Consider the following 12,803-nt stretch of genomic DNA (forward strand, 5'->3'; position numbering starts at 1 on the left):
TAATCCCTATAAAAGTATCCATTTCAGCACTGATGAGCAAAAATCATTATGCTTTAAGTTGAAAATCAATAAATAAAATGTACCCAGCTAAAAGTATCATCCTTCATAAGGAAATCACAAGCTGTGGGAAACTAACCTGGGACAGCTTGGCTGCCTAAATGATATTACTGTAATAAATACATTCATCTACAGAAGCAACTATTTGACATATATAATGTCTTCATCCGGATCATCACCCTCCCAATCCTCATCATATTGGATTGAATTGGAAGAGTCAGAGAGCTCGTCAACTTGACTTTCTGCATTATCTTTCTCAGCTTTTATCCTATCTAAAATTGCAATCACCTGAAAGGGTTAATTCAACCTATCAGTATCTGATGAGCACACGTCGGAAGAAAAAAAAATTTATCCATAGAGACAATGCTCTGACTCTTCAATTGTCTGGATAAATACAAAACTTTCTGCAGCAAGAACTGTTCATTCTCACCAAATTGATTGGAGAAAGAAATAGCTACAAATCCATTACCACAATTACCATTGCAGTATTATTAAGGAAAAGGCAACATGAACACAGAGAATAAACACTGAAAGACGTTCACACTTGAATGTCACATGAGTATTTTCCACATTAATGTTGCCTAGCCTGCTCTGAGAGCTTTTTTTAAACTTTAAAGCAACAATATAGATAAGACAGAATGAGACTCCACATGATCAATCAGGATAATACAAAGCATTTTCCACTTTACCACAACAATATTAGAACCAAGAGCAGAATGAATGTATCAACATTCATGAATTACATGTGCAAACATGGACCTGGGTTGACTTTTACTGACAATGGAGATTTTTTTCTTCAATGCAGAGAGAAGTTGCTAAACTATATAACATTCCTGTTATACAATTATGACCCTATAAAGTAACATTGATAAAATGAAAAACAAGATATCGCAAGCACTTACCCTGCTTCCTCTCTCCAAACCTTCATCTTCTATAAACCGTATCTCAGGCGTCAACCGCAACTTCATGCGCCTACCCAACTGACTCCTCACATACTTAGCTTTCGACTTCAAACCAGCAATCGCAACCTCCTTCCCTCTATCATCTCCAAAAACAGAAACGTAAACCTTAACCACCTACAAAAAAGAACACAAAACTACAACTTACATCCGAATAAACAAAACCTAATACAGCAGTACACCTGAAAAATCTCACGACAGGAAACAAACAGAGCAGAAAAGGTAAATAACATTCAACATCCCTCCTGGCAACACATTAAGTTCTACATCTCAAACTCACAAATTCTTGTATACACAAAGGGAAACTCTCATTAACCCATAATTTCAAAACTATCAAGCTTTGCAACTGATATTTGTTGCCACCATAAACAACCTAACTCAAAAAAAAAAAAAAAACAAAGAAGTCCTTAACTTTACCACACAACACACGCCAGGACACAAACTTTCTTCCAAAGCAATAATTTTCCACACAAATTAACAGAAACCCATTTCACATATACACAAAATAACCAAAAATTTACCTGCAAATCAGCAGAAACTTCAACATCACTGATGGTAGTGAGAGAAGACAGGTACTTATCAGCACCTAAGGCAGCTTCAGGCAAAACAGCATACTGTAACACTTTATCAGTTAAAAGCATATCAGATAGCTCTCTTTGTATTTGTTTAGCTACCATTTTCACTCTCCTTGGATTTGCCATGCATTTTATCGTTGTCCTATACATTAATGGCTTTTGAAGATGAATTGGGACCGTTGATTTTGGTGACCGAATTGGGAATGAGGTGGAATAGAGGGTTGAGATTGGTAGGAAATTGGATTGGTAGGTTAGGAGAGGTTTAGGTTGGAATAGAAGGTGACGGTGTACATTGATCATTGTGTCTAGGATTGTGGCTCTTCTCTCTGTGATTTTGCTGATGATTTCTTATTCTGTTTTTTGGGTTCCTACTTTTTCTTTTTTGGAATATCCAGTGATCAAGTCCAAGGGTATTTTGGGGAAGTCGTTGAGAGGATATCACAAAGGCTATCACTTACGTTCCGTTTCATTTGAAATGGACAGTGTATTTCATGCTGTTTTTATTTTTATTGTTTTTCAAAATATATTTTTATTTTAAAAAATTATTTTTAATATGAATACATTAAAAAAATTAAAAAACACTAAAAAAATTATTAATTTAAAATAAAAAAATAAAAAAAATTTAAATTTTTTCAAATATATTTTTAAAATCTAAAAACAAATAATATTATAAATTAAAATATATTTTATTTTTTTTTAATCATAATTTATTTCAAATATTTTGTTCAAATCATGACCGAAAGGTTCCGGTTATGATGTGGCTAAGTAATATTATTTTATTTAAAAAAATTATTGTCTAACTTTATGATATTTATTATATATTTTAATTCAATTCTTAAATCATATTAAAATTTTATGAATAATTTCTTAACATATTATTACATCTCATATTAAAATTTTAAAGCAATTACAGTATTGATGATATTTTTATAATTTTTTTAAATTCGTTATTTTGTTTAGAAAAATCATTTCATTGTATCATTTTTTTATATTGATTTTTTTTAATTTTATCATTTAATAATAGATTTAGCAGGAATTAAGTTTTATAATTTATTTTGATTTTATTTATTTGAAGGTTATTTTGGTCTCAAGACCTGGGTTCAAGATTTGATAATTTAACTTGAATTGATTTAATATATTTTTGTTTTAATATTTTTTTAAAAAAATATATAATCTTAGATTTTTCTAAGTCAAACTATATTTTCATCAATTATTCATATTTTTTTAAATTCATTAAATCAATCAAATTATATTGGTTCAACTTTTATTTTTTACTTGTAGTTAAAATCTAAATTTTATAATTTCAAATTAGTTTATTTTATATTTAAATAGAAATTATATATAAAACACTCCAAAATCAAAACATATTATTGCAATTAAAAACAAAACATTAATCAGAACAGAATTAACAACCGGGCATCACGGTTCTGTTTTAAGTAGGGGTAATCATTTTCAGTTCGGTTCGGTTTTTATAAAAAAAAAATAACCAAATTAAAAAAAAAAATTGAAAAAAAACCCGAAACCGGGTCAAACCGACCGGTTTCGGTTTGGTTTGGCTCGGTTTTTCCGGTTTGGCTCGGTTTTTCTCAGTTTTGGCTTAGTTTTTCTCGGTTTTGGCTTAGTTTTTCTTGGTTTTGGCTCGGTTTTTTTTTTCGGTTCGGTTTTTTGGTTTTTTGGTTATGATTATAAAACCAAACTGAACCGGCTGGTTTTTTCAAAATTTTAATCGGTTTAATTGGTTTTTTTTTTTATTTTTTGGTTTTTTTACTTACCCCTAGTTTTAAGTGGTAGATACATGGGCTACGGGTAATTGGGTGTAGGTCTTTGGAGGCACGTACTCACCCCTAGTTTTAAGGGGTAGATACAGGTAATTGGGTGTAGGTCTTTGGAGGCACGACTAGCCTGTTGCTGGCTAGCAACAAACAAATTGATTAGCAAAGGCAAGTCATTTGTTGAAGAAGCGCCATGGGCTATGGGTACTAGTCGGGCACAAGGCAACACATAGTTGAGGTCGGCCCACAGGCCCACATGAGAGGTTGGTCCTGAGAGAGGAATCGAACGTTGTTGCAGTTGAGGTTTTATCGTTTTTTTTTTTTTTACAATTATTCAGTGCTTTTAAGAATTAATAGTAGTTATTGTTATATTTAATAGCTTGATTTTTTTTTAATTTTTACAATTACGCACAACATCATAGTAAATTATCTTTATAAAAACTTGAACTTTGTACGGTGTCGGGAAATTAATTGAGTCTTATAACTCAGAAGGTGAAAGGCAGCATATCTATCAGGAGTTCTGCATGGTTTGATCTTTGTCTGATTACCGCAGCATACGATTGATACTTTGCAAAGAAAGTAGTTTTTGATTTGTGAGTATCTAGCAAGTTTGCTAGCATTTGTTTTTTGATATATTTTATTTGAAAAATACTAGATTGATTTATTTTGTGTGTTTTTTTTATGGTTTTAATGTATTAATAACAAAATTAAAAAATATATATATATAAATAATTTTAACATATTTTAGAATAAAAAATAATTTAAAAAAACACTCTCCCCTGCAATATTCATTACGAACCACAGTCATTTGTTGCCCTCGACTAGCAACTGCCAAGTGCTAATAGGTTGCTCCTTAGAGTGGAAGCATTGAGATATTTTAGGCCTAACCGGTCACTTATTCACCGATGAATGGAGGAGCACTAGTTGCTAAACCATCCATCTTTGAGTAGATCAGATTTTTAGTACTTTCATTGTGATATTTCGAACTTTCATTATGATATCTCAAACTTTAACTCCTGATAGTGATGGATCAATTCATTTACTAAATAAGGCCCATTGATTGAAGTCCTGAGAAAAGGATGGCCTATAATGCATAAACGCTTAATGTAAGTCAAGCCCGTGAAATGAGGGTCTAGCTTGTTCCCAAGCCCAATCCTTTTTAGGCTAATTTAGCGCTGGATCCAATTACAAATGGGCCTGGTACGATGCTAGGCCTACCTCTTTGGAATCTATCATGTGCTGAGACAAAATACATATAAATTTAGCGAAACAACCCCAAATGCATATAAATTGAGAAAGATGTCGGCTCGATTTTTTTAGACTCAATTATATGCTAAGCCTGCGGGCCTGTTAATCTGGCAAGATGTTAGATCCAATTTGTTTTTGCTCAATTACACGCTAGACTTAGATGCATGTGAATCTGAAAATATTCCAAACCCAATGATCTTGGACTCAGTTACTCGCTGAGCTTAAATGTCTTTGGGCTTACGAAGACATTAGACCCAACATATTTAGGTCTCAAATCATTCGAGGTCTAAACATATAATTAATAATTTTTATTGGCCTAATATTGGGTCATGAGGCTATCTCTATTAACTCTTAATATTGAGTGATGAGATCCTAAGATAATCATCTCCCTACTTCCTAGTTGTGTAAAAATCTCATAAGAATAGAATATATATCAATCAATATTAATGCTAATTATAAGGATTTTTTTCATAAGCATTAATATTATGTATGAGATAATATATGAAAGTCTTTTGTAGACATATGATATTCTCATCAACATTAATGATATATAAGAAGATATTTCTATCAAAATCAATATTAAAGTAAGGGACTCCTTCCCCACTAATATATTCAAAAGGAAAATACTTTTGATCCATTTAATGAAAACAAGAAAGTTCAAGGTATAAGGGTTATAAATACTATCTGAATCATTTAGGTAAAAGATTTTACAAACTTCATTCTTTATTGCATCCATATTTTCAAAGCAAATATCTAAAATATCATCACACTTTCTCTTAAAAAAAAATATTTACTTAAGGATCAAATAATCTCTAAATACATAGAAGAGAATCTTTTGCAAGTACCAACTACTTGTCATCTTAGCTGACCAAACACCATACACATGACACTTTGATTAAAAAAATAAATCAGATTATCAGAATCAGGAGATTAACTAATTATCCAAAACTTAAGCATTGCTCTCAAGCTACTTGGATGATTTAGACCATTATCAGTTAATAATAGAAATAGTCATTTTAGTACAATCAAGCAGATGACAGATTCTCCTCCCATCCTTGTGTAGCTCCATATCTAAATCTTATAAAATACAATGAGTTTATAAATACTCTAGTTTGATTATGCATATATTGAAGAAAAATCTAGTTGTAGCTATTTGTATTATCATTGTATTTTTCTTTTCATAGTTACAAGAACTAGATCAAGACTCAAATTATAAGTTAATTAATTGATCGAATTAACCTATAATTGAAATGTAAACTCAATTTTTTTATATAAGCAATGTTATTTCATTTTTTTCAAATAAAACATTGGCACTTCAATAAATTTATTTTTTGAAATGGAACTCAATCAACTAACTCTCAAATAAGGAATCACTAGGTTATCTTATTAAGTTAGTCTAATTTCTATATTACATATCTACATTATTTGTTTACTGCTTAATGCTTGAAAAATAAAATTATTAGTTTTGATCATGAAACTCTTTAAATTATACAAGTACATGAAAAAATCAATACCTTCTTCATAACATTAATATATATACGTACAACCATTTTTATTTTATAAAAAATAAACAAGACCTTCCACCTATCTATCCTAGGTAAGAGTTGATTTGTTGGACTCTAGCATCAAATATATTTTTAAACTAATTTTAGAGTTTTTGTGTGTTTTTAGAATTATGATAGTTTTTGTAGTTGTAATGAAAAAAATAATTTAAAAAACTATTAGAAGTGTTTGGTATTGTTATGAAATATATTTTTAAAAGTATTTTTTATTTAAAAATATATTAAAATACTTTTTTTTAATCTTTTTTTACACTAATATATTAAAATTATCAAAGTCACTAATTAAAACACATCCAAGTAGAATTTGCACACCCAAGTACTCAAAATAATTACACTTTCACCTGCAAAAAGCTGCTGTCCCAATCTCAACTTTCATAACCAAATGCCTAAATTACACAAGCAAAAGGATATTCGCTTCTGACCAGTACGAAATAAAAAAGAAAAGAGTACCTTTTTTTTCTAACAGTAACGTGGCATCACATTTTGAGTTTCTTAAAATTTTCAAGCAACTAACATGTTCCGAACCTGAGTTACATTACTTCCATTTGGACCAGCCACGTGGAGGCAAAATACTACAAAATAAAAGCTATCAAAAGCTGATGACATACATTTAATAGAAAATAATATAAATAATAATTTTAAGATTTTAATTTTTTTATATAATATTAAATTCTTGATAACTAATTACTCATGATATTAAATTTTATTATTTTATTTATTTGATAAAAAATAAATATAAAATATTATAAACCTGTATAAATTTTAAGTTTAAATATAAATTATTTTAAAATTTAAATTTTTAGATAAAATTAATTCTTTAACAACATGCAAGTGGCATCTTGCAAATTTAAAAATTACATCAACTCAATAAAAAAAATAAAAAATAAAAATATTATTACCTCAGTTCCTGCGAGGGACAGTTAACCGCCGGGCGTGCAGCGAGCATCCAAAGCGATGGATATTTAAGATATCGTGGCTTAAACATGGCAGTCGTCAAATCTTGTCATTATTTTAAGATTCAACCCAAAATATATATTTCTATAATTCAGATTGCTAATAAAAAAATCACTTCTAGTAATAAAACACTAATGAAGCCAACCAAAAAAAAAAAGCTTCAAACCTGACAGGGTAAGACAATAAATGCATGTCTTGTTCTATTTTATTTATTTATTCATTCATTCATGGAAACCAAAGTGCACTGCCTTGTCTCTCGCCAGCAATGCCAGGAGGTGGAAGAACACTACAGGTATTGATTGCGCTATATTTCTGCCTCCTGCAATTTTTTAATGAATTGAACTTGAAGTTACTTAAGAGTGGCTTTGTTATGATTCTCATATAAAAAACAACAATAAACATCGATTATATTCCATTTATCAACTGTCTCTACTTCCAGTTTCTTCAATTCCTGTAGTTTGTGGACTCTGTCATCTTATATTCTGTCGGTTTATCAGTAAACACAACACTATTGTTTAGCTTTTTTGTTAGAAAATTACACCAACCTTTTAGAAATAAATCTACATGAAGATATGGGCTTCGATATGATGTTCTTGAACTACCCTTAAAATATTCATTTAGAGAATATATTCTTGAATTATAAGGCAAATGGTTAATAGTTTTTTCATTTTTAATAGTTTTTTTATTTTTAATATTTGTTAGTGCATGTATATTAAGAATTTATTTATTTAAAATATCATCATATTTTATTTTTTAAAAATAATATTTATTTAAATATTAGAGAATACTCATGATATAATCTTTTACAGATATCTCATATTATCTATTTTGATTTATCAGTCCTAGTTATTAGCTATCTTATCTGAAAAAATAAATTATATTATTAGAATCCAGTGATTAACCTATTACTTAATATAAAAATTTTATTAATAAATTAATTGGAATTTTTAAAATATTATCAAATAACATAATAAAAAAAAGCTATTCTTAAGACTTGAGGGGTTTATGAGTCGTGCTAGGTTAAATTTAATACACAATCTAACTTAAAATATTTTGTAAATTATAGATTGACCGATGCATTCAAGAAAAAATTACTTGGAACTAGAGTTTGTGTTTTTTACACGCTTACTTGAGACCCAGACTGACAACATCTAATCAGTTCATAAGCAGGCTCCAACAAATATCCCCCAAATCTTGGACTCTTGGCTATTTTAATCAGGATTGCTGTGTATAGAAGATACTGGGAGACAAGGGATCATGGGAGCACAAGAAGATGCAGCAAAAACAATACGTATATATGTACACTTTATTTATGTTGTGATGGACACTCACAGATACGTGGTATAATATATACAAATGCCCTTTTCACCTTCATCTTTCGGCATTTCGGCATTCAAAGAATAATAAGTTTGACAATTAGCAATTCTTCAGCATTAAATAGCTAGGATCAGATGTAAAACCTACTCCATGCCCTCTTTTTTTATGATTGACATGAACATATAATATTATATATTTTCTTTATTAATATAGGTGTTTAATAACACTTCAGGACTTAAAGATATTGATTGCTCGCATACAGAACAAATCTGTAAACTTCTCGCATTACGCCTATTTTATATTACTCCAAACAGCAAGAAAAGCTAATAAAAACTGAACTCATCCACCGAAAAAAGTAGAGCACGTACTGGCTCAAAACCTACCACAATGATTGGCATGGACTTGCAACTTGTGCCTTGATTGCTGCTCAAATGAAGCATAAATCTCGGACGTGATATGGAAGACATCTGGGGCTCCAAGTTTTTCAAACTGGCTGCAGGATCGATCTTGTGGTCATATGGGGCTCTGCAATTCGAAGACAAGAAGAATCTAATCAAATCTTGTCATTCTAATTCAAAAGGAACAAGAAGCACACAACTAGGGTAATTTATATTGCCTAACATGTCTCGGAAAAAAGGTAAATAGCCATCTTTGAAAACTTCTGTGCATTGAATGAATGCTTTTTCTCCAAATAATATAGCGTTGTAATCTCGATAAAATTGCATATGGGTTAGCTAGACAATGTCTTCAATAAATCGCGAACTAATTAGGATGCCTTTTATACCATATTAATATTAGCAAAATGATACACGGATAGCCATACATGAATTAAAGTGACTCCAAATATAATTTTGGAATAAGCTCAAATTATTAATTTTCTCGGTTATAAATAGTGATTAATTCTAAATTTTCTTTTAAAAAGTAACAAAACAAACTCTAACATTTACAAATCATAAATCCATACAACAAGTGTGTTAAAGAAAAAAACCATAAAACAAATAAACATCCAAACAAAATACATATATTATAAAAATATATAAAAAAATTTAACATTTTAAAATTGTGTTCAAATTAAAAAAAAAAGGATAAATTTGCTGACTTAAGGTAGAGAATCCTTAATAAAATTTAAATCAAAACACGAATATTGACAAATTAAGTGTTGTGGTGGCTGGATTTGTTGTGAAAGGTTGAATTGTATTGAGATTAAAGAAAAGGTAGCTCTCTTTATTATAGAAAAAAATGAATAAAAAAGAAGTAGAAATTGGGGAGGGGGAGGGAAGGGTCAAGCATCAAGTCATAAATTAAATATTACCGACAGATTGACTGATAGAATTTTTCTACGGTAACTCTGTCGGTATAAATGTTATGTCACAATACAATTTGTATTCTTGAATCCCACTGTAATACCCTTTATAATGTTATCGGTATATACCCATTAAATTTTTCCATCAATATAGTCACGGATGAATTTTACAATCGATTAATTTTGTCGATAACGTCGTCTTTAAATCAGGCCTAAGACTCTTGAGTTTGACATTTAAAATGAGCCCAAAGCTTTTAAACTTGATATTACAGTCAAACTCACTTAAACTTGGGTCAATCACATCTAATTTTATTAGTAATATTAAATTTTTTATTATTTATGTTATAAATTTTATTATTTTTATTCTAATTAATATTGTTAATATAATAATTAATAAATTTGAAAGAATATTATTAATATTGAAAAACAACCATAGATTTTATTTGAAGGGTAAAATTTAAAATTATTGTTATTATTATTATTAAAATAAAATATTATTGTTATTGAAGAAAAACCATAAATTTGATTTAAAGAGATTAAAAACTATAAAAAATTGAGTTAGACAAGTTAAATATTATGATTTATATTATAAATATTACTATTGAGTTTAGCGTTGCAATTAGACTCAACGTTCTCAGATTTGGCGTTGCAAGTAAATCTAAGACTTGTGAATCTGGTGTTGTAATCAGATTCAACTCTCTTTAATCTTAATTTTTTTTATATAATTTTTTATAAAAAAATAATTAATAGTGTAATGCAAACTACTTAACTAATTTGAAACTATATAGGATGCCTTTTATCATCACGTAAACAAACAAATTGCTTGTTATCCCATATTAATATTATCAGAATGATACAAGGATAGCCATACATGAATTCATTAGATTAAAACTCGTCTTGGATAATCCTCATGTTAGTGAATTAAAGTGACTCCAAAAAAAAATTTTAGAACAAGCTTAAATCATTAATTCTCTCAATTATAAATAGTGATCCTAAACTGTCTTTCAAAAAAAAAATCAACTGGAATAACAAAATTATTGAAAAATCTTTCATGCTCACTAATAATAGGTTATGTAATGGGTCAAATTTCAAGTGTTTTTACAAGGCACCATCGGATTTAGATGTATAATTTTTCTTCAGGAAACCAACAAAAAATATATAATAAAGTATAAGCTAAGAGAATGATTCAAGACTTGATCTAAAAAATTGATTTAAACCTAACGATGCCTTGTATGTGGAAAGTGTAAATTCAAAAGCAACATTAAGTTTTGTCAAATGGAGGATGACTTAGAAATGTAATTTGGAGTCTTTAAATTTTCCAAAACCCAATTTAAATGCATTGAAGGTATGGTTGAAAATTCTATGCTAACTTTAGGTTTCCACCATCTACAAGATATTTACACCTTGTCTTCTCTTAATGTTGGCAAGGAGCATCACACTTTTCTCAAGAAAGATACATTTCTCAAGTTTTTACCAATTATGGGCCCGAGATATATCCATGTATCTTATCATGGTTTTAATCCCTTTTCGTAAAGTCCATTAACATGCACATTTATAGTGAATCTAAAGCATATGATAAAAAAAATAATAAAAACAAAGAGTAAAGTAATCTAATGTTAGTGGTCTGCCCTTCACATGGTATCGACAACACACACAATCTCGTAATTATCTCCAAAACCTAGCCCATTTCTCTAACTCAACATCCTTATATACACCCACATCACTTTTATCGACCTTTACCTTACGTTTTATTCTAACGCTGCCCGCTCTCTCACTTTCCCACAGTTTCTCTCCCCTTCCCGGAAAATATGTCCAAGTGCAACAAAATCCGGCACATTGTAAGAATCCAGCAAATGCTTAAACGGTGGCGTAGGAAGGCAAGAGTGACCGGAGGAGCAACGAGTTCACGCACTGCGGCACCATCGGATGTCCCCGCGGGCCACGTGGCAGTCTGTGTTGGAGCCAGCTGCAAGAGGTTTGTTGTACGTGCGACGTACCTTAACCATCCCATTTTCAAAAACTTGCTCGTGGAAGCCGAGGAAGTGTACGGTTTCAAAACCGCTGGACCGTTAGCTATCCCATGTGACGAGGCTGTCTTTGAAGAGATTCTCCGGGTCGTATCGAGATCCGACCCCAGCAAATTGGGTCGTTTTTTAAATCTTGAGGATCTTAAGAGATGCTGCCACGTGGGCATGAGGAAAAATATTAAGCTTTTGGGTGAATCAAGACCGTTGCTTCATGGTTAGCGGTTCGGGTTGACTCGGTGAGTCAATGAGTCAAGTAGGCTAACAGTATCGGTAATTTTTTAAACTATTATTTTGAGGGAGGCAGTGAGTGTGCGTGTGTTTTTTCTCTCTCTCTTTTTTAATTTATTTATTGGAGATGGCAAGGAAGGGTTGGTTTTTTTAGTAACCGAGTCATCCCGGGTTGAACCAAAAATGGGATGGAGAATTATTATTGTAATCATATTTTTTTTTATAGAATTATTATTAATATAAGTGTAAATCATGACTCTTTGGACTAATTATTGAAAAGAATATGGCAAAATTTGTATTCGATCAATTCCATAATTAATGAATATATAATAATCTGCTAAATGTTCATTATGCTCTCCTAGCGAGGTAATTAACTCTCTTTTTTTCCTGTTAATTTTACGTTTTCTTTAGAATGGCATCATAATAATGTTAAAGACATTTGAAATTCGAATATAATTTTTTTTTTGGCTGTTAGTATGCTAATTGTCAAAAGAACAAGAAAAAAAAAATGTCCATAGCTTTGGAATTCAAGTTTTGCCAGTGTTGTTTGACGACGATAAGTGTTTTCCATGTATAAAACTTTGAATGGTTTCTTTAGTTTTTGTATTTGTTTGTTAATGCAGCATACAATATTTTTATAAAAATATTTTTTTTAATATAAAATGTATTAACATAATATTTTTTTTTATTTTTAACATCAATATATATTTACAACTAAAACTTATTTAAAAAAAACAAGTTTAATAATAAACAAAAACATCCTTAATCATTCATCTTGTATAAAATTACAAGGTACAAATT

General features: G+C 29.9%; 2 protein-coding genes across 2 annotated transcripts; one reads left to right on the forward strand and one right to left on the reverse strand.

The window, feature by feature from the left end:
- LOC105134497 (ribosome-binding factor A family protein) lies at window positions 1–2,046 on the reverse strand. The gene is made up of 3 exons (XM_011038934.1): window positions 1,538–2,046; window positions 960–1,133; window positions 1–345 (listed from the first exon to the last, which is right to left on the reverse strand). Exons 1-3 carry the CDS (start codon window positions 1,889–1,891, stop codon window positions 199–201), a joined length of 675 nt encoding a protein of 224 aa, XP_011037236.1. The 5' UTR covers window positions 1,892–2,046; the 3' UTR covers window positions 1–198.
- Window positions 2,047–11,478: 9,432 nt separating this feature from the next.
- On the forward strand, window positions 11,479–12,303 carry LOC105134498 (SAUR-like auxin-responsive protein family). Its single transcript, XM_011038935.1, has one exon. It carries the CDS (start codon window positions 11,556–11,558, stop codon window positions 11,991–11,993), a length of 438 nt encoding a protein of 145 aa, XP_011037237.1. The 5' UTR covers window positions 11,479–11,555; the 3' UTR covers window positions 11,994–12,303.
- The last annotated feature ends 500 nt before the right edge of the window (window positions 12,304–12,803 follow it).

The sequence above is a fragment of the Populus euphratica genome, unplaced genomic scaffold (assembly GCF_000495115.2).
Source record: "Populus euphratica unplaced genomic scaffold, PopEup_1.0 scaffold104.1, whole genome shotgun sequence".
Classification (NCBI taxonomy): Eukaryota; Viridiplantae; Streptophyta; class Magnoliopsida; order Malpighiales; family Salicaceae; genus Populus; species Populus euphratica.

Excerpts from the sequence above, each read along its gene's own strand:
- LOC105134497 (XM_011038934.1), bottom strand. The coding sequence starts at position 1,891 with ATGATCAATGTACACCGTCACCTTCTATTCCAACCTAAACCTCTCCTA. Across the intron at positions 1,134-1,537 it reads AAGTTTCTGCTGATTTGCAG|GTGGTTAAGGTTTACGTTTC; the intron begins GTAAATTTTTGG and ends TCTTTTTTGTAG. Across the intron at positions 346-959 it reads GTTTGGAGAGAGGAAGCAGG|GTGATTGCAATTTTAGATAG; the intron begins GTAAGTGCTTGC and ends TAACCCTTTCAG.
- LOC105134498 (XM_011038935.1), top strand. The coding sequence starts at position 11,556 with ATGTCCAAGTGCAACAAAATCCGGCACATTGTAAGAATCCAGCAAATG.